This window comes from Egretta garzetta, unplaced genomic scaffold, assembly GCF_000687185.1.
Source record: "Egretta garzetta isolate BGI_Z169 unplaced genomic scaffold, ASM68718v1 scaffold411, whole genome shotgun sequence".
Classification (NCBI taxonomy): Eukaryota; Metazoa; Chordata; class Aves; order Pelecaniformes; family Ardeidae; genus Egretta; species Egretta garzetta.
The window spans coordinates 711,380-733,447 of NW_009258541.1; the positions used below are offsets into that span (position 1 = coordinate 711,380).

A 22,068-nucleotide genomic window follows, 5' to 3' on the forward strand; every position below is an offset into this window, starting at 1 on the left:
AAGCCAGTTCAGCGGGCAGCTTAATGTCCCTCTGTATCCATCACATCTCAAAATGTTGTTATATTCTAGAAAGGAGATCCAGGGTGATTTTTTTGTTTTGGCTATGTAAATATGTAGCCCCAAATTTGGGCTATCCAGACTTGCTCATATTCAGCCCATAGGCTCCTGGTGTGTGGACATGCCCTTCAGATACCATTTGGGTAGAACATTCCTGAAGGTGCTGGTTCAGCCAGCTAGAATAGCTGTGGGAAAAAAACAACGGCTACATCCAAAATAATTTTGATAGAGGAAAATGCAATAAAAATAGGGCGAGTTAAAAATTCTGAGTGATGCATCTGATTCAGCTTATCTCAGTCATGTGCTGGTTTTAAGATTTTAATCCAGAACATGATTACAGGTCTTGCAGTAGCATAAATCTAGTAGAGGCTATTTAGATCTTTTTTCCCTTAAGATTGCAGGTATTTTTTTCTTACCTTGTATCTCCAGCTACATCTTCCCCGTGCATCTGTCACATACACCATCTTTTGACAATGACTGACTGACTTTTCGTCCATACTCAGAATACCGTGACACGGGGAATGCTGTATTTGAGTAAAAATGTGCTGATCTGAGAGTTAAATGAGACTTTAAATGTTCCCCCAAAATCAAAGAGCCTGTTCTCTACACAGCTCCCCATCAGTACCATCAGTGCTGTTCACAAGCACAGGGTGCCTAAAAGCAGATTTTGCAGATGTCTTCAAGCCCTTGTCAACAGTGAGATGCAATACAGTCTTATTTCTAAGTTTTACCTAAAATTAGGCAAACTAAGATTGAAATCTAATGTTTGCTCCAAACACATCAGTTACAACCTGATCATCTTCTGCTTGCTTCTGCTTTCCTTTGTGTTCTCACCATTGTCTGCTTCAGTGTATTGGTTTATTTTATTTTCTCTCTGCAGACTGTCACCCCAGTGCCAGATAACCAGAGTCCACAGTAATCCCACTGGCATCCAGGGAGTCACTCTGACTGCAATGACATGACAACAGCGTCTCCCTTCCTCTGCATTGGAGGTGTTGCCTCTGCTTTCCATAAAGCTATTCCTTTCAAGTGCCTGCTCAGTCATCTAAATGCTAGCTAAAACTCAATTTGGAAAAAATCACCTCTAGCCAAAAAGAAATGCTTGTGTATCAGAGAGATCCTTTCCAGGGAATTTTCCTGTACTGCTTCAGGAGGTACTTTGCACACACTCATCTTTGCTCGTGGGCTTTGAATTTGTTCTTTAAGTAGTTTTTATGGGAACTCTGCACTTACAGGCCTGGCTGGCCCCTGGCTGTCCGATGGTAGCCCAGTGCCCATGCCTGTGCCTTGCTTTGTGCTGGGCAGCAGAGTTCTGCTGGCATTGGGACTGCTGGTAATCTGAATTTGGGGGTTCAGGGTGAAAGGAGCAGACACAGCTGCACTCGGATCGCTCTTCTTGCATCAGTTTCATTCCTTGGGCTCTGCCACCCTGTCCCCTGTTCCTGAACAGCGTGACACAAGCCTTCTCACTCCTGTGAAGGTTTTGCAAAGTGGCTCATCAGGCCTGCAAGGCCGGGTATAAGGACATGACTAGGCTCCTCCTAAGCGAACAGTGCCATCCTCCTCTTCTGTGTGGTTTGCAGCAAGTGAAACCCTCCTTGCCCCTATCCACGAAGTGATACTTTCTCAGTAATACAGATCTGAGAAACATAGAGGGCTCTGGCAGGGTGAAAGCCAATATAGAACATAAATAAATGGAAGATATTCTTGCTGTTATATGCTGTTACATGCTGCTAATACTCCTTCCCTCTCAATTGCCCATCAGTAGTTTTACCAAAGCAGTGTCAATGTCACTGTTTGCAAATATTTCAAGCTTGATTTTTTTTTTTAGAGAAGATTTTAATGAGAAGTCTATCAATAATTTGGTTTCTCTTACAAGTGACAGTCATTCATGACCTTTACTCATCTAGTGAATTTAAAATTTCAGTCAAGGATTCTGCCCTAGGCATATTTTGGGTAGCCATGCAGTGTCTCTGATAATTTCACTTATTTTAACTGGGGGTGGGCTGGGCTGGAGGCTCAAGGTGTGGCCCTGGTTAGGTTCAGGAGTTGTATGTAGCTTTGCAAGGCTGTAGCCTCGCCTGTGCAGAGTCAACAGTAGGCTTCAATCTTTCAAACATTTACTTAGGTGCTGCACACCAAGTACAGCCGAGTGACTCAGGGCATGAAATGAAGCACAAGATGTAGATCTTAGCAGGAGTTGAGACTTTACCTTATGAACCAGGCCAGTAGTAGCATTTGCCTCAGTTGGTCTATATGTAAAATAGAGACGGTTCAGTACTAGAAAGTTCTCAAGATCCGTGGCTGGGAGTTATTATTCAAAAATTAAATTTATCATTAAAAAGATGTGTTGCTAAGGGGTAAGTGGCAAGAAAAAAAAGTTAAAAATACATATGTCATCCTATTTTCCATGAGTTGATATTTACATTATTTAGTTCAGATGAGAGGAACTGCTTCCACTGGAGAAGCGTCTCAGGGAACTAGCAGAGTTAGGCTCCAATTAGCAAAAAGGTCTATATTTGCACACTATATATAGCTGTACTGTCTTCAAAACAGCACCATGAACACCTGCCATTCCGCTGTTTTCTGCCTCCCTTTTCATCATCCTGTCTGTGAACAGCCTGTTTGCGGTATATCATCCTCTCCAGTGTAACTGCCGTGACTTTTAACTGCTGAGCACCTGCGCCAGCGTTGTGTGAGGTGGGCAACGCGGAACAGGGTATGAAAACACCAGAACAAACAGCGAAAGACACCAGCCAGCTTCACAAAGCCAGTGCTGGGAGGCAGATCTGCAGCAGGTCTGCAAACTAATGAACAGCACTGCCTCACCTTGAAGCAAGGTAAAATCTGTTGCTGAATACTCCGAGGCATTAAAGTAACACTGGTGCTAGTCCTGATCCTGATCTTAGTGATTTCACTCCAGACAGGACTGTACCTGAGCCTATGTTTCTCAAAACACTTCAAAATCTGTAACGTAAGTGGCAGTGTAAAATACTGACATTCTTTTTAGAAAGGGTACCTATGGCCTCTGTGCTTATCATGTATTCTGTCCTAAAATCTAGTCATTTAAAGCTCACCTTCATTAATGCTTCAAGCCAAAGGCATCTTAATGACATACATTTGCCTTAATTAATTCTAACATTCTACAGTTTGCTCTATTATTTTTTGCCACTGTAGAGAGAAAGGGCCATATTCTCAATTACGTAAATCAACGTTATTTATTAAAATCAAGAATTTTTTTTTTCCCCCATATTTGTTATGGAGAACATCCCCTCTGCTTAATCTTACTATTGTGAATATACTACCCATGTGAATAACATAGTCATCAAGACATCTAGCATTTAGTAAGATGTCAAGAATATTTTAAATTGTAGCAGGTAGGATAAGAAGACATTTTCTGCAATTTTTTTTAAAAATTGTAAGTTTTGTGTCTTCAAATTATTTGGCAGAAACTTTCAACTTCAGAAAATGGAATTTGAAAATGTTATACATTTAGTTGCTGAAAAAATGGCAATTTTTGAATGGAGCCAGAATTTTCAATAAACTTTTTCAGGGAAAATACATGCTATTTGTAAGGAAGTATTTCTTTGTTTGCTTGTTTATTACTGACATTTTAGAATAATTAAATATTTCATAAAACTAAATAATTTTATTCCATTGAAAATGCAAGCTGCTGTTCTGGTATTCAGTAAGGTATGGTGCCAGTCGTTTCGATTCAGTTGGTTTTGTCATCTTACCAGCATATTAAATATACTTTTGACTTGCATTTTAGTATTTTTTAATCTAAACAATGAAAGCCAAAGCTGGCAATCTCCTCCATTGCCATGCATATATTCCTTACTTGGAACAAAATGTGAAACTTAACTTCAGCTACGTGCCAAGCAACCAGGGAAAAGCCAGGTTTGTAGAAAGAGATATTATTTTTTGTTTAAACTTGTAGGAGACAGGCACGTATGCGTTCAGGCACTCAGTCCTTTCTGAAATGCAGAAAAGTCACCAGCCTGAAATAGAAATAGCAACCTCGTGTTGCTGTGGGTTCAGAGGGAGGCTGAAAATCCAATTTCATTTTCAGCTGTGTTGTGTAATTTCTTAAACCGTATTTTCCACAAGCAGTCACAGTCCTTTCTGCCCAGTGTTTGCATTAACGTGATTAATTTTATGGTGAATAGGTTCAAAATGGTAAGGAATTGCCGTGTTGTGGTAAAAGGGTACAAGGTCAAGTAATACAGGACTGAATGGGTTGCTAAATGCATTTTAAAGAGAGTAGTACCCCAGTCCTTCGGCTCTTCACACACATGCCCCCTCCAGGCACATCAGCAGGCTCAGAGGAGCGAAGGGTATCCTCCGAGCCTCGCTGAGCAGGCGAGCCAAGGATACCTGGCGCTGCAGGGAAATGAAATTTTACCTCGGTGTTCAAGGAGAACAGGATTAGTCACTAACCCATGGCCTTTCCAGATTGAACGGACTTTATTTAATGAAAATGCAAATCATCCATTACAAATGCATGTGTGTTGCGGTGTGAAAGTGAATTTACCGTGAAATTAGTTTCAGATAGGGAGAAAAACAGATGCAATTCTTTCCCAGTAGTGTTTTTTACAGTCCTTACAGCATGGCTTTCCCATTGCCTGCAGTGGGAGCTGCAGAAGCCACGAGTGCTGAAGGGAACGATCCATAAGGTTTCCCTGACGTTTGGTAGCCCCACATCAGTTAGTTCACATTGAGCATATTCTGAACCACGCACGGTATTTTATGGTTATAATCCTCAGGGGGTATTTTCTCATCATTGGTCACAGCTCACAAATGGCTTTCCCCTCCTGAATCTCTTGAAACTCTCTGATTCTCCCTCTAAAATACTTGCAACTACAATCTGCTTATTTCTCTTGGTTGTGACCAGAAAATGTATTGCATTTATTGTCTTGCAATATGGAAAATTTGATGCAAGCAAGACAGACTCTAACCAAATCTGGAGAAGATGGGCTTGATCCTACCTCAGTGCTGTACTTCCCACCTGAACAAGTGATTAAAATTTATGATGGAATGTACAGGATCGTAATAATAATATTTTGTACTATATACAACTTAGGAAACCTGCAGCTACCACTCTTTCATGACTAGTTCTTCATTTAATAAAATTGTTTTGACTTGAAAAAAGCAAATGATGAGTAACAACTATTCATACAATTAGTCAGGCTAGGTGTCAGCCTGGCATTCAGCTAGAGTCAGGATTTGGGATGGGCCCAGTGTTTGTACTTAGCACTGATACAGTCTTTATCTGTGGCTATGATATACTGCAGGAGGGTGAGCAGTTCTGTCTTACATTAAATTGCTATTTCTTACATACTGGCTACTGCCATTTGATGCCAGGTGTGTTGTATACTGTACATTCTGCAAATTACGGACAGTCTAATTTGCTATAATTGATAAACCCAATAGAAGGTCTAACTCTATCAGCAATGGCAAACCTCCTAACATAATATAATTGGGAAATGGGTGAACACGGCAAGAATATCATCAGTGTGGACTGTGACACGCTTCTAAGTCAAATCTATTTACATCAACTCTCAGGTGTAACACCAGGCAGGAGGATTGAACTTTTAGAAAAAAAATGTTAGCAACAGGATAAAAACAACGGGCGAAAAGAGGGACTGATTGTCTAACAGGCATGAGCCCAACACCAGGGCATGGAAAAAAAATCAGTCATCTTTGAGGATGCAGTAACACTTCTGATCAGCATTTCTTGTTATAAAGGAAGGTGTTGGTGATTGCTCAGCACCTCCCAGGACTGAGCTGATGGAAACTCATACCCTGCATGTTGTGCTGGGAGTGAGATTCATGGATTCATTTCTCCACCAAAACGTAAGATTAATGGATAGCTCTTGAAGTCTGGGCAGCAGCGTGCCTTTGATCTGTAATTGTTCTACTACCACAGAGACACCCCCTGGGATGCTGCAAAATGCCAACACAAGTTTGCTGTGGCAGATTTCCTGCTATGACAAATCTCTACCAAGTCCCACCAAAATACCCACTGCTGACTTTGCGCCGATAGCTGATAGTGCACCTCTTACTGAGCCGCCTAATAGCAACGATAGGAGCTGAGTCAAGGAGCTCTCATTTGACCCTTAAATGGGGGACAGGTTGTCATAGGCAAGGGCTTCTCAGTGGGAAAGCAGCCTTCACAATGGCAGGAAATACCTGCCAGACAAGACAAAAGGGTCCAAGGGCTGGGGCGCCTCTGTGATTTTTGGACACCTGGTCTTCGCTCTGCTTTGTGCCTCCTGTGTGACTTGAAGCAAGGCATTTGAGCATTGGAATCCCTTTTGTACTTTCTCCTAAGTTTCTAAAGGAGTTCAGGCATGCCAGTAGGAATTAGGAGCCTAGGTAACTTAGTGCATCCACCCCTAAATTTCATTGCACCCCAGTCCATTGTCTTTAATGTGGGAACACCAACATTACCTGCCCCCCTGGTCTGTAGTGAGGATAACACTATCAAATGTAACAAGAGTCTGTGATGACTTAAGGATACCTTAAATATCATCTTAATAATAAATAAATATCTTACGGTATGCTGTTGGCTCTCTTTGGCACTGTAAAAGCTCCACTGAATAAAGAAATTTGCCAGCGGTCCAGAACTCGTGTATGTACAGACGAGGGTTGCGTTTCCACCTGTAGTGACATTCACTGTCTTCTCAGGGACGGTCACCACCACACCGCTGGCCTGGCCTGTGGGCAGTAAGCATGGTGAGGAGAGATCAACCAGGGCCAACCCTGGGAGCCATGCGGGAGTGCCTTGCTCCCAGCCTTATCAAAGAAACCCCTAGGACATGTCTAGTCGTTTTCCTTTTCAGTACAATTTCCCTTGGGCTTTGTGTGGAAATTTAAGTGATTATGAGCTGGGCATGGGTAAAAGCTAACAAGCAATAAATTCCCCAGAATACCTGAATATTCTGAAAAAGCAGGGTTCCTAAAAGCATTCTTGTTCTCACTTGCCAAGACTTGTCTTCTCATTAAGAGCCTGTGGCTGAACCGAACCTTTCCTCTGTGCTTTGGAAACGTCAAACTAAACCTTTTGGAACTGCTTTTATTATGTGGGTTGTGAGAAATTCTGTGATAACTTGATCAACCCTTTCTGTTGCACCCAAAGCAGAAAGGGAGCAAACATAATTTGCGAGCCCTTTCCCATAATATTCCAATCAGTCTTGACTATGCAGCCATATTAATGAAAGGAAGCAAGCACCATCTTACAGTATTTATCTGTTTCTGTCCTCCATATAAGGTACTAGCAATGGTGACATATGGCAACAAAGCTAGAGCTGTCAGAAAAATAAGTCTGAATTTCAGGGTTTTGCTAGATCACTGAGTCTAGTTTTAAAGCTACTGTCTACAGATTCTGAAGGACAATATATTTCTTCTGAATGTAATGGAAAATATGTCTTTGGGAGCTTTCTATGCAAAGCAGGCAAGGTAAGAACTTCATGTTATAATAATAATAATTTTCACATGCGCTTATTGCACATATGAATGATAGAGGCAAAATACACAAAATACTATTCTTAGTGAATATCCGTGCATCTTATGTTTGAGTTCTGCTTTTGAGAGTTTAAGCAGAACCTCCAGTAATACAAAAAGAGTATTTTGCTCAAATTATCAGCCCTATGACAGAAAACTGTGTTTAAAAAATAATCAATTTAGACATTTTTAACCATGTAAACATTGCAGATTCATCAGTTGCTGCAATATGCAAACCTGTCTGAACACTTCAGGGTCTGTTTTCCTTGTTTGATGGCTTCAGTAGTAAAACCTCACTGCAAGGAAAAAGGGAATAATCTACTTTCCATGTTGGTGGTGAGAACTGAGCTGAGGTGGAGGCTGAGAACTAGCGGGTTTAAACTACGGCAAGATTTACATTATATGTGAAGACAGTCTCAGCAGAATGGCTGGAGACTGAGCTGAAGGTGTCAAACCTGCCTTGGGGAAAGAGGGGATCCCAGTGCTGGCTTCAAGTCCTGTGACTCCACGGTAGCTTAATCCGTACTGAGATCTAATATAAAAGCCGTGTATATTATTTTAGATGTCTCAATTCACTGTTCTCAGCTTTAAGAATTAGAGTTGGCCAGGGGGTGATAGTTTCTTGCCACAATAATACTTGTGGGTTTACATGTATTTATTTTCTGCTCTTTGCTGTATTTAAGCTACAGTCTTCAGCACAATGTCATTCTGCTGAAAACATCCATTTCCAGTCATCTGCTCCATGTATTTCCTTATCATGCTCTGGTTTTGGAGTCAGGAGTGCCACAGAGCCTGACTGTTATAAGCTTTTCCAGAAGAAATTAATTTTAGCAGAAATTACTCCACAAAGCATTATAGTTTCCATGAAGCTGTGTATTTTAAAGAAATATATTTAGTTGAAATAGGCTTCACTCTAGTAAAATTATAAAGCCTATCAAAATTCCATTGTCCAGCGAGGCTGTTTAAAGACATCACTAACTGTAAGATGGAGTTTTTGACTGAAAACGGAGCGAACCAAACCCACAGAGCCTGTTCCCTCATCACAGAAGTTAATGGGAGTTTTGCTTTGCGTTTAGTTCACTGTTTACAGTTTCGAACTTATAATCCCACTTCATACATACAGGCCTTTTGGTTTCAATGAAAAAAAGTGCATGGGTAAGAAGTAAATCTGTGAAAAAAGCTAGCGTGAACAGGACCATAGCTTGTTAAAAATAGTTGATCCATATCTTTTAGTCACCAATATTAAGGTAAGACTGCTTCTTTGCTACAGAGAAAGTCATCACAGTTAATTGGGAATCACCCACTTTCACTGAAGTCCCATGCAGTTTTTAATGCTCATGAAGTAAATCCAAGTTTGCTAATCTCTTCCTAACCACTGCAGAAACCCCCTTAGCCTTAGACTTAAAATGTCTGGTTCTGTTTATTTTAAAAATAAAACTTAGCAGAATGAAATGTCCTTAAAACATGAATAATATATCATCTTTAATATACCATATAATTCTTAGATTCCACAAAGTATTACATCCTCACTTAGCTTCAGGGAAATACAAAGGATTATTTGCATGCTTAAAGTTAAGCATCCCCCAAATGTTTTTGGTGGGGTGGGAATGAGGCAGCATTTCTCAGGGCTATTATCAAGGGGAGACAAAAGCCGAATGTGTCAAAAGTGAAACTTAAGACGCTTGAAAGACCCTAACGCTCTACATGAGAGCTCTTTGCCTCTTCCTGGCTTTAGAGCAAGCATTAATTTACCAAAGCTAAAATTCTGTTCTTGAGCAAAACACTCTTCCCAGTCAGCGGTCAGTCTGCTGATTTCCACAAAAATAGCATAGCATTATAACCATGATTCTCATTCCATCCTGAAATAAATCTTGAATGTTCTCCTAGTTTACCAGTCAGCTTCACCTGCTCTCTTATTTCTACAAGTTCCTTTATTCCAGTGCTATTTCACAGAATCACAGAATCATTTAGATTGGAAAGGACCTTTAAGATCATTGAGTCCAACCGTTAAACTAACACCGCCAAATTTCGATCAGTTTGTTATTCTTACCTGTAAGGATGGCTAGAATTGGAAATATCTCCAGCATTATTGCAAACATCTTGACGTTGGTAGAGAAAAGAGACCAGATGCTGCTTCTGACTTCGACTAAAACTCAACTGGTTTTTTTTTTTTTTAAGTGGGTTTTTGTTTTCCTTATCAGCTGTGTATCAACACGTCAATAAGCTTTTTAGTTCTCCTCCTTTATCACGTGTGTGCCTTTCTCTGACTAGTGGTGTGACTGTTCAGTTGAAACTATTTTGTGCGGTTTGAGCAACTGAGGGTTTTGTTAATAATAAATCTTCGAATCAGAGAAGCCCAGATTCTCCCACTTCTACCAGGGGCCAGCAGTATTTGCCTACATAAATACTTCCACTGAGTACAAGTATTTGTGGAGCTATTTAACGGTGAATATGATTACCAGGGTTGGAGTCAGGCCTAGTATGAATAAGGAATAATCTTTATTTCCTGTTAATTCTACCATTTCTTTTTGAAAATGGACATGTGGACATAATACGTTGTTAGTACATTTTCATTTTAAAACATGTTTCTCATACAGTTTTATTCAGAGTGATTACATTGGACTAAGGATTGCCTTGAAATTTCCGTATTGAACTCATCAATAGGATAACACACCAAAATAAAGATAAAATAAATGTTAACTTCTAAACTGATAATAAAATTGGTTTCATCTAGTTTTTATCCATGAAGTTGGATGCTACTAATACAAAATGAAAAGGTGAATATATTGATTTTTATTTAAATGTTAATACCTGATTTATACAGTGAAAAAGCGGTGGATGAAGGTTAGGACTTGAAGAATGAATTACAGTAATTTACAGTAGATTACCGTGTCCTTATGGTATGCAAAACGCCTTCTCTAAGTCTCTGAAGCTCATTAGGAACTTAAGGTGCTCAGCTTCTTGCGGGAGCCGGCTTGGCTTTCTTTATCCCATGTCATTAGATGGAGGCTAATGCAAAGCCCCAAGCTGCGATGGGAGTAGCTGGTTCTGCGTACGCAGCCATGTGTGAGTGAGTAGCTGAAGGCATAACAGAGGGCAGCATTGCCTTCTAGATATGTGCCTGCACCGGGGACAAAGACAACTGAAATGGTCAGTGACTTTTCTTCCATGCTTGTTGAAATTATGGGTCTAGTTCATGCCTGATGATCCCGCCTTTCCAGTGGCAGGCAAGGGCAGCCAACCTTGCCATGGCAGGGGCCGTGCTGCAGCTGGGGAAGCCCTTTTGGCCCGTGGGGCTCAACATCTGGCCACGTGTGGTTGGAGGGGAGAGGTATGCCCAGGCTTCCCTCATCTCTAATGTGATGTGGTGGTAGATTCTTCAGCATGGAAGTGGTGAGTTATTGGTTGCGTCATTTACTATTGGGATCAGGTTTACGGCTTTCGGTGAATTTCATTCTGCCAGATATTTCTGTGCATGCCTGAATAATCTCTAGACAGATGTCAGGGTTTGATTATATTCTTATATAAGCCATCTCCAAAAGTTTTGTAAAAGTTGTCTTTTCCTTAGTTCTGACTGTCAGCACTGCACACAGCATTCCCACAGGGTTGGCAGTGTTTGCCTTTCAGTGATGGGGAGGACAAGCCTTGGAACAGTTCAGCTTCTCATCCAAGGACGCATGGGTGACCCAGGGTCCAAAAAGGAATATGTACTTTGCAAGACTGGAATTCAAATTCAGGTTTCTTCCAAAACGTGAAAAGCATTTAGATGCACCTTCACTAATGAAGCATGGAGGGATCCCAAATGCACATGGGAAGTTCTCACCGGCTTTCCCCAGGTCAGCCTAAAATGGGAGCTCCTGCTCTTTTCCAGCCATTTAGCAATGGATGAGCACAAACAATCTGAACATGAGCGCAATCTACAGACCCATTTCAGTGGTCATCTGTGGTAGCTCCATAATACCCTGAAGGAGTCTCACTAATAGCTCACAGAGCATTGATCCTTTGCAAGAGACAGCAATTTTCAAGAAGATGCAAAAAACGTTACCACCCCACACTGCAGATCAGCACGTACCTGCATAGTCCTGTGTCTTTACCACAATACCAGTGTGTCCTCTAATTCCCTCTCATTTATCAACACCGAAGTCCTTTCTTTGGCATGTAAGGCACCCTCAGTTAATACATATTTTCTCCCTGTTATATTCACTTTTTGTGAATTAAGTCTCTGAAAGATGATAGAACAACATTCCTGGAGGGTGAAAAGCTCAGTTTGACCAGCGAACAGGAGCCAATAGCACAACTTCTGCACTAATATGCGGCCGTTTAAGCTTGGGACACAGCGCTGAGATTACCACTTACGGAGCAGGTATATCTTGTAGCGAATGATTACAACCATCAATCCTTTTTTTACAGAGGATACTGAACACCAGCAGCATTTACTTTTGACTGTTACCAGCCTGGGGCTCATTTCACACCATCAAAGCAGGAGCGTGTATCCTAACGCTAATCTTCCAAGCCATCCAGGGTTATTCTCCTGTGAAGGTAATAGATGGTACCTGTCAGCTGCTGGTTTTGCTTCTAGCTCATTGCTACTAGAGCAGCACTGCCTGTTCAGACGTAACCTTAGGAAAACAACAGAACACAGAAAGCAAAATCTGGTTTGGTTTGATGATGGCTAAGGTTAAGTTACAGTGGGATGATGAAGAAGCTCTCACACTGCCAGCCCTCAGCTAAGAGGAGAGAACAGCCCAGAGTGCAGCAATGGCAGCAGTCCCTTTGCCATGGGTGGAGCAAAGACTCTTTATCTCAAGATAAAATGAAGGGGCCAGTACCAGGAACTGTATGTTAACAGACATTGTGACTCGAACCTGTGTACACTGAAACGTATTCAGAAATGTTCCCTTCCAAGCAACTCCCTTGTATTCACTCTATAAATAGGAGTGTCAGTCATTAAAAAAATGAAGCCCAGAGGCACACCCAGAGCAAGGCGGCATCGCCCAGCCAAGCACTGCCGTGATAGTTAGGGGTTGCTTCTGTCAGCCTGAAACCTAATTAAAAAACTTCCTGTAGAATTCCATGCTTAACTTGACAAAGTTCAGCAGCCCTTCAACCGCTTTGTCTTCCTGAAATATGCTAAAGATGTGATTGTTCAAAGACACCAAACCCAGCGTAATGTGATTTACAAAGCTCTCTAGTTCAGTATCACATCTGATTGCCGGGGATGAAGAGTGTAATTAAAGATTCTAACAAGTACAGTAAAAGAGCTGCTTTAAGCCTCTAAATCCATCATTAGGTTGACTTTCAAATGCACTTTACACTTTGCTTGCTTATTGCACAGCCTCATTTGTTGTCTAAAAAATATTTATAAGCTTTTGCTGGATTGTTTGCTGCCTAAAAGTTAATTCATGAACTCTGTTATTTTCAAGCTCACAGAGAATGAAAGTCTATAAAGGTACCAGTAATATGAACTCTTCTGAGGAGAGCACCATGTCAAAATAGCTTAATCAGAAATGTACTTAATCCTCTGTATCCGCTTCCCAGAAAAGGCACAGCTTATTATCAAAAAGCACAATACCATTTCCTTACAAAGGTGCTGGACTGGTCTGGTTTTATATTGTTCTTTTTTTCGCTCCAGAAGGAAGTACTTTTTTCCTTCTAGATGTTCAAAAGGCAGTGTCCCCTAGAGCAAACTCCTTATCCAACGAGCTTTCCTCCTTCTGTGGGAGGAAAAAAAAAGCACTCAAGTGAGATACACCCAGATCAGTGATTGCCCAGAGATTAGAGGGGTGCATAGCCAGGCACCAGCACTTTGGGCTGGGTTTGGTAGGCTCATACCTGGGCTTCCTGACTTCCTTCACACAGTTCTCTGCTAGCCAGTGTCTCGAAGGGGGTTTCCTGGGCATGGCAGAGCAGCATGGACTCACATGTCACATCTGGCTGTACTGCCTTCGCAGGTCCGTGTCCTGAGGATGGCATAAGAGCTGTTGGGTCAGTGTTGTGGGAGTATCCGGAGCGGTTCTGGCAGCCCTAAGCATGCCTCCTTTCTATCCTGCTTGGCAGTTGGCAACTTTAACCCCAGAGATAAACTTTGCCTTACTGTAAGTGGTGTGCATCACATTGTCCTGAATTCCAGCTACATCTCCCATGCTCCACATGGCTGGAATAGCTCCTGTTTTGACAAGTGATCTCTCAAGGCACATGCTAGCAATTTAGTAAGTGAGCCTGCGCTGAAGTCGGTAGTCCAGGGTGCAGCTAGGGGTACTCATCAGTGCTTGAGGTTTTCCATTTTTCCCTTAAACTTACTGAAATCCAGTGGGAATGTATTGAGAAAGCCGTTCAAGCACCCAGCGTTATCTTTGTCAGAGTAAGTGTGGATTGCAGCGTTCTGGCCCTGTCCTAGCTGGGGAGAGTCAGTCTGTCCTTGACACGCCCCTGGCAGTTTTGGGTGGGCATAAGCACTTTTCACTGCCTGTCAGCGATAGGCATGTTGCTGGGTGCAGACAGGCATCACCCCAAAGCTGGCTGCACTCTGCATCCTCACCAGCCTGCTAAGGAATAACAACAGGGGAGCACTTCAACTATGGATGGATTTTTATTTTATACCTGAGTGCTAGTAAGCCCAGGTTTATCAGCACTGCTGTCCCAGTCGGTGGCTGTGACATGACCCTAGACTGCGTCGCAATTTGAAGGTACCCGGGCTCCCTTCCTGCATCCTTCCCACCACAACCTTGTGCTTCCCATTTCCCTGTTTCAGTACTACCCCTACTGGCATTTCCAGCACAACCCCAGGATTTCTCTCCCGCTTCTCAGAAGCTGTGGGCTGTGCAAATCGGCTGGAGGACTTCATGGGAGAGGAAGGGGACTGAACTTCCCCAGCACAGTGTCCCATGGACCCATCCCAGTCACATAACTCACCCCCCAACACCAAGGCTGCCTTCATCATGTAATTGCTTTGGTGATACTGCGCACGATGGCTCATCTTGCTTATGGCAAGGGTTGCCGTAAAATGACACACATCTCTCCAGAGAAGGCTGCCTTCACACCGTCGCTTGCTGGCCTCAGCTGTCCGTGGAGGAACACTTGTGAAGAGCCTTTTGTGTAGATATAGTCTGAAAGTTTCCAGGAAAAATCAGATGCAATGTACCCTTCCATCTTTCTCCTCTTCACAACCAAGGAAAGGCAGCAGGCTGTGAACTTTCAGCGTGTTTTTGAATCCGTTGTGAACAAGCAGATAGCCAAGCCAGACACGAAGCCAAATCAAACCTGTCTTTTCATCAAAGGAAGATAGCAGCATTGGCAGGCACAGAACTTCCCCTGTGCGTGCAGTCAAGTGTTCCTCCTCAAAAGGGAGCAAGTTCAGTTACAGTGGAGCTGTAACTGAAAAACAATTGTAAGAAAAGCTTGGAAATGGAAATAAACTAAGAGGCTTCCAGTAGGCAGAGGGCTTAATGATGTAGAGGGAAGGGTTGCCTGAGGAAAGCTAAGAAAATGTCCCCACCCTCGCTGATAACTGTGGAATCCAAGAGTTGTGTGTCCCTGTAAAAGCTGCAGAGGATAAATACTACCCAGCCACAAAAGTGCAGTCCCCTGCCAGACACCCTAGTAGGCACCGAAATGACGTTTATCACCCAAACATTGTCCCAAGTGGGTGACTCACTGTGCCAGTCTGCCCACAATATTTCCGCTGTTGCAAGGAAAGTCACACCTGACAGAAGCGGGATGTGGGAGAGCAAAGAACTTTGCACCCACCCGCTGCTACTGTCCCACGGTGGAGGATGCTCCTGGGGTGCCATGGGCATGGCACTGCTGCCTCCTGCCTGCTGGCACAGTGGCTGTGGCCTCCACACAGGCTGGCAGGGTGGAGAGGGCCAGGGGGGCACTCGTGCACCGATTCTGTCCAGGGCTCTGCAGGGAACATCCCGGCTGTGCCAGGGATGCTGCTCACCAAAGAGGGATGGCAAATCTGGTGCCAAGGGTGGCTTTGAGCTAGCTGCTAATGCATGTTATAAATATACCCCCTGTGGGACTGGCAATGACCTGGGCTGTTATTCTAATATTTTCCACGTTTCTGGACTATTGCAGTTGGGGAAGCTTGGACATTTTAGATTGCTCAAAAATGTGGCAGGCAGTTAATCCAGTGGGATTTTGTTAAGAGCATGCAAAATTCTAAACCTCTTCCATCTGATCTGGCCTGTTTGACAGACACAAGAGACATAGGAAATTTTCTTATCCTGTGTCTGCTGTAGGAAGCTGATGCCTGCTGCAGTTGAAGGGATTTGTTTGTGTCCCACATGGAATCGGTGCAAGTGTAAACACCAGGATAAATTTGTGGACCTGTCTCAGGCCTTTGGGGTTGATGGTAACACTCCCCCTGTCTTCCCTGCCTCCTGTCCTGAGAAAAGCATAAAAAAGCAGAGAAGAGGCTGCTCCTGATGCTGCCCCAGACCTCCCAGGGATGCCAGTGTAGCAGCCACATGACCCGGGACCTGGCTGCCTTGGATTGCGCTGGACTAGGACGCTGGGAGCGCCAGAGGGAGTTCTGTTGCAGAAGCAGAGTGATGGTTTTGCAGCAGTTGTGGTGTTAGTATAAATAGTAAGTTTTACCCCCTCGTTTGGGGGCTGAGCTGTGCACCATGAGTGCCCTGGCTGATGCAGGCTAAAGAATGACTTTCTAACAAAAAGTGCCACCATCAAAGAATCAGTTTATGCGCTGTGGCTCTGGTGTCAAAACCCAGGGAAGCTCTCCACTGCATGATAAATCACAGTAAAATGGTTCTGTCTTTGTACAGTTGCTGTTCCTTTGAATTTGCATTGGCTGCATAACCTTCTCACTGCATATGATTAACTCTCGTTATGTCTTTTTTTCCTCCTTTTTCATGTAGTTTCAGAAGTGACGCTAATAATGCAAAGGAAAAAAACAAAGGAAAATTCATAGTGGGGATCTGGGGATTAAACTGTCTATCAACCTTATCGGAGGGAAAGGTCTTTTTTCTAATCATTGTTTGCATTTTCATAGGTTAACAATTTCTGAAACTGTTAAGGGATATTGTTCCTTGAGTTTGGCAGCATTTGTTGTACTTGTCTAAAATGAAAAATGCTTTCAGCTTAGGAGTGCGTATTAGTGTATAATTTATATGGTGCCTGCTTGCCTTAACAGGTATGATAATGTAATGTTAGGATTACCGTGCCAAATTAAAACCTGGCATAAAATTGTGCTGAACTCAATGCTTCTGCCGTCTCTGAAATGGAGGGTTTCGGTGGATGGATGTTAAAACAAAGCTGGTGTTGGGTGCTTTTCAAACACCGATTCATGTAGTCGAATGAATACAAGGCAATCTCATTCTTTATGTCAAAAGATAGCTAGTTTTTAATTCTCACTGTTTCAAGGAAATGCTTGAACGCCATGACCGCAGCGCTGACCTCAGCTGCTCCCTACTCCAAGTAGGGAGGAAATGCTAAAGTCTTGTTGCTTTTGGCATGCTCCGTTTTAGGGAAGAGACTAAAGCAGCCTCTGGTGTCTGAGCATTGCTTTTTCTGCCCCGGTTTCACCTGGGTGCTAATCCTTTTCATTTTACTTCCCAGAACTGGCCCCCGGAGGGAATTGAGGTCTCCTGGAGAAGCTGTTCCGTGCCCAGGCTCTGCAGCTTGGCTGCCCTCTGGGGGAGCCTACCTTCAGCGAGACTGCACAGCCTTTTTCTTGGGGAGGCAGAATAATGGTTGTAGATGCCATTAATGATTATTTAATAGTTGTATAGCTCGTTTTACCTCAGCTGCCCTTCGCCAGGTGTGCGTGCCGGCTTCCCACTGCTGCTCTGGCACGAGCTCCTCATGGTGGGATGGGACGGGGTGTTTTCCTTGGGAGACTCCAGATTCCCTAAAGCTGGGCAGTGCTTTGGAAGTGCTGAGGTATGTTAAGGTGAGCCCGCTAATGTGAGGTGAACGAAGAGCAACTGCTTGCTTAGTGCCTGGTTTTGGTGAGACTTTTCCTTTTGATTCCCAGGAGCTTCATACTGGGAGAAAGTTACTTGTTTAGTTGGTTTTAATTCTCAGGAAGAATGATATGATGCTTCCTATCCTGCTTTGTTAATAATCTCTTTAGAGTAGTCTTAATTACTTTAATTACACTTAGTATGACAGTGTAATAGTGGGATGGGATGAAGTTGTCGAGCAGAGGATCAGCTATCCTGAATAAAAAACAGCATGGAAGACCGGCAGAGATAAACCTAAGCACTTTTTTGGTCATGGCTTTGATTTGCTTGTGGCAGGCAACCAAAGTTATTCATCAACTGATCAGGACTCAGATTCTGTAGCCCAGCAGCTTTGTTACACACCGTGTATTAGCAGTTTGAATTCTTTGGAAGCACTTGTTATCCTTGGGTGATCAAGTAGGCAGTGAGTTTGCAAACCGGGGGGAAATAATGGAAAATGAAACTGTCAGCAGCCCGTACATCATGGGAACAGCTGGGAAAGCAATCACTCAGATGACTTCATCTGATAAACACATGAATCTTAATAGTGTGTAGGGTGTAACCTCTGAAGAACAACTGTCTAATCCAATTGTACACGGCAATTTGATTCAAATGAGCTATTAAAAGCAGCGGGGCAGCCTGGCCTGGCACAGTTACATCCCTGTCACGCCTTCACTTGTGGCAGCAGGGTTTTGCAGCTGTGCAAACATGTCCCATTGGTGGAAAAGCCACTGATCTGTGGCTGGTAGCTGTGGCATGCTTTATGCCAGCCCTTGCCCCACAGTCCAGCTCCCTCGGGCCAGGAGCATGCTTGGTTCGTGCTGCCTACAGCCAGGCTGCGTCCTGCATGGCTGCTGCGCGTGGCCATGTCCTTGCTCCCACGTCGTGGCTGCCTTCCCCCGGGCCAGGCTGGAGGGTGCTGAGGAGCCCTGGGCACCGCATGGTGCCACCCCACGAGGCCCCATGCCCGCAGCTCAGGGGTTCTGCATGCCAGCTCCCCTCCGGCAGGCACCTCAGCTCGCCCGGCTGGGCTCCTCCTCGCCCATGCGGCTCGACTTGCTGCAACAGTCTTGATTTATAAGCTACCCTGTGATTCCCAGGCTCTCAGAAGGAAAAAGCAAAAAGCCACAGGCTTGTACAGGCATCCCCAAAGAATCAAATTGCTTTGTAAAATCATCAGAAATGCAGTGGGGCTCTTTTTGCTCTTTTCCTCCCCAAACACTGAGTATTGCTGCTGTGCCAGAGATGATGTAAAACTCCTACTGGGTGGCCTTTTCTATAATGTTCAGTAAGTAAAGTGATATGTGCTTGGGGCCTGTAGGAAATGCTGAAAATCTTCTATAAGTGGACAGCCCCCAGAAAGAAATAATTGCTTAAAACCCAGTTCAGGGACTTACCTATCAGCACCACTGATGTGACTGGTATTGAATTAATGTTAGCTTTTCATTCTGCCCCTCTTCATTCTGCAGGTTAATGTCATGTATCCAGCTGGGACTGTTCCGTTCAGCATCTGTCATGGTCACTGTCTTTGCATCTCTAGAAAAGGTTGTTTTCTGTTCACTCTGATCTTGGGAGTCAGGTCACACCCCGGTTGACAACTGACCTCTAGCAGATGGATTAGGGTCGTTGTACATTGCTAGCAGTAATTACACGTAATTAAAGTGCCTTCCTGGGACAGCAAGACCCTGACCTTGCAAATGATCATTTGCAGCCTTGATTTTAGTCCCGTGGCATCAGTGAGACAGCTGCGGCGCTGAAGTCAGCCACATGTGCACAGCTTTGGAAGCTGGGCTGAGGTCTGGGGGAGAGGAGGACACCATTGAGCACCGTGCTGTAGAAGGCTGCTATTTTGCCTCTGTGTCTCATCATGGTAATATGTTGCATAGGGGACACATTGACCTAAGGTGCACCAGAATTGTCAAATTTTACATGCACCATGTAATAATTAATGCTTTCCCCTAAATCCCTACCTCCGGGCGTCAAGGTGGTGGTGAATAATGACATGAAAGGTCAGTTTATATTTGCTCTTTCCTTAAGGAAAGTCTGTTTCTATCTTTTCTGTTGCATGGAAAAATCTTTAAATGGTTCCAAATATACCGTAAAAGAGCAAAAAACGGAAAGCAAATCAATTATGTACGTAATTTTTATTTTTTAAAAAGTATTTTAAGAATATTTTCATCATTTTTAGGATCCTGTTCATGGTTTTTGACTGTTTGGAGTGGATCTACTGAAGCACGCAGCTACGATGATGTATTGATACATCATCGTATGGCTTTAGAAGGGATTAAAAACCATTAGCAGCTTCTTGCAGTTTGGACTTTAAAGCCAACCAGGACAACACCTCTTCCCAATTTTTATACTTCAACACTCTATTAACGATAGTAATAATAATAATTATATAGTTGACAAATAGTTGATAATTTCTAGAAAGAAATTGATTTTAATAATATAATCTCTCTCGCAGTTCAAATACCATTCACAGGCTACTTGCATTTTTGCAAATCTTCCTTTTTTTAGGACACGAACTGAACAATGGGATAAACATAAATGATGTGGGCGTTCATCACAGGGGCTGGCTCTTGACCGTTACAAAGGACTTGCTTAATTGGGATTGAGCACTAATCCATGTGACATTTTTTATATGCCTTAAATGTGTTATCCCTCATTGTAGCAGCTTAATTTGTACTTCCAAAGAACATGCAGCAAATATTTCCTCTTTTCTTAGAAAATGCGTATTTTGTGATCTCATTCCTGTAAGCAAACTCATTTTGTGCAGTAGTCCCTCAAGGCAAATACAGCAAAAGCAATACTTCCTCTAAGAAAATATCAGCATAATGCATTTAGGCATTTTTTTGTATTTTAATAATATACAATTCTGGCAGAGTCCTCTTTTATTCCATGCATGTTCAGTAAACAGCCTGTTTTGATACCTTTTTGTTTGGAATACAAAAGCTTTGTGTACGTTAGTGGCTTAAAACCTCATTGCACCTTTTTGAGATGGGAATACACAGAGGTGAGTGTTTCAGCCTTGCTTGGTTTGGTGGAGGGAGCAAGGGAGGAAAGGAAAGGAAACCTGTTCTGTTTTAAGAGGACGTGAAAAAAAGTTCTCGTTTTTTGTAATGAGAAATCATCTTCAAACTGATGTTCCTTTTTCCTTTCTACAAAACTATTCTTAAGAATTCGCTTTTCTGCTCTGACTGCTTATCAAGGCCAAATACCAAGCAAATACCAAATGCATTTTGTTCTTTAAAATTCTGGTTTATGAGCAGTTTTGAAACCCATTTGTTTTGAGCAGGAGTTCTTGCGCTGATGTCTGGCAGTTCAGTGGGACTTCTCTCAAGACAGATGTCTACTTACAATACTTAAAATCTACTGGGAAAATGCAGACTTCTAATTCAAAATGAGTATGTCATTAAGGGTCTGATGCAAGACCCAGTGCAATCCATAAAAATGGCCTAAGTGAGAGACTGGATGAAAGCATTTATACTGGTAAAGAACCCATCCTGAAAGCATCAGCTCTCACAGCATACAAAGTCTGTGCCCATTTCTGGGAAAGCTAGCCCACAGGGTGTTGTATGAATTCATTCTGGGAATGATGTACAGACACAGCTGAAATTTTGAACTTTGCCTGCAGTATATTTATTCTGAAACAGGTTATGTTACATATGCATCTTATAGAGGGCAAAAAAGGAAATTCCAGAGCTGACCTGGTACGGTGCTGATCGTGACAAGGCGTTTTGTGGACCTGAAAAGTTTGCGTGCCGCGTCTTGTGCAGGGGCATAGCGCAGTTTCATTGCTTAGTTTTCCTGTTTTACGTGACACATCCATGAACAAGCCCAGCCTCTGCTTATCATAGAATCATAGAATCATAGAATGTTTAGGGTTGGAAGGGACCACTAGTGGTCATCTAGTCCAACCCCCCTGCAGTGAGCAGGGACACTGCTAACTAGATCAGGTTGCTCAGAGCCCCATCCAACCTGGCCTTGACCTTATCTCACAGGTAGGAGGGTGGGTCGGAAAGGCCCAGCTCTCTGGGATGCTGGTACCCTGCTCCAGCTGAGCTTTCCTGCAGAGAAATGCAACAGGCTGTGCAGTGCCAGTGGTGAAACAGAATCTGTGGGGAAGGTTGTTGCGCTGTAGGTAACTCTGTCCTTCACTTTTATTCACTGGAGTTTGTTCACTTGCAGGCTAATGTAACTGCAGATACTCTCATTAAGCAAGAAACATCTACTCCTTTCTTTGTATTTTGCAAACGGCTTCGCCTCTGTGTTATCTTTCCTTGTGTGGTACCATGCTGCAGTGTAGCCTTTGCTTAGGACATCCTGTCAGAACCAAAGAGAAAACCAGTTTTAAAATGTGATTTGGACTGCAAGAGGGCAGCAAACTCACTTAACATTTCAGAGAAACCTCTACATGAAAGAAGATTTATTGTTCGCTTGTTTTTAAAGGCATGCCAGGATGTGTTCCCAACAGGAAAGACTGTATTATTTCCTCTTACAACATAGTGCATTTTTAAAGCCAGTTAGCAGCAAATGTGTT

At 43.1% G+C, this 22,068-nt stretch overlaps 1 protein-coding gene across 1 annotated transcript in view; it reads right to left on the reverse strand.

Moving 5' to 3' along the window:
- VSIG1 (V-set and immunoglobulin domain containing 1) overlaps positions 1 to 9,677 on the reverse strand; it is a 21,605-nt gene extending 11,928 nt beyond the window's left edge. The window contains exons 1-3 of the mRNA XM_035902087.1: positions 9,614 to 9,677; positions 6,617 to 6,777; positions 474 to 581 (exon numbers count right to left, since the gene is read on the reverse strand). Of these exons, the coding sequence (XP_035757980.1) occupies positions 474 to 581; positions 6,617 to 6,777; positions 9,614 to 9,662 (318 nt within the window). The 5' untranslated portion in view covers positions 9,663 to 9,677. The remainder of the gene's footprint in view (positions 1 to 473; positions 582 to 6,616; positions 6,778 to 9,613) is intronic.
- Between the last annotated feature and the right edge of the window lie 12,391 nt (positions 9,678 to 22,068).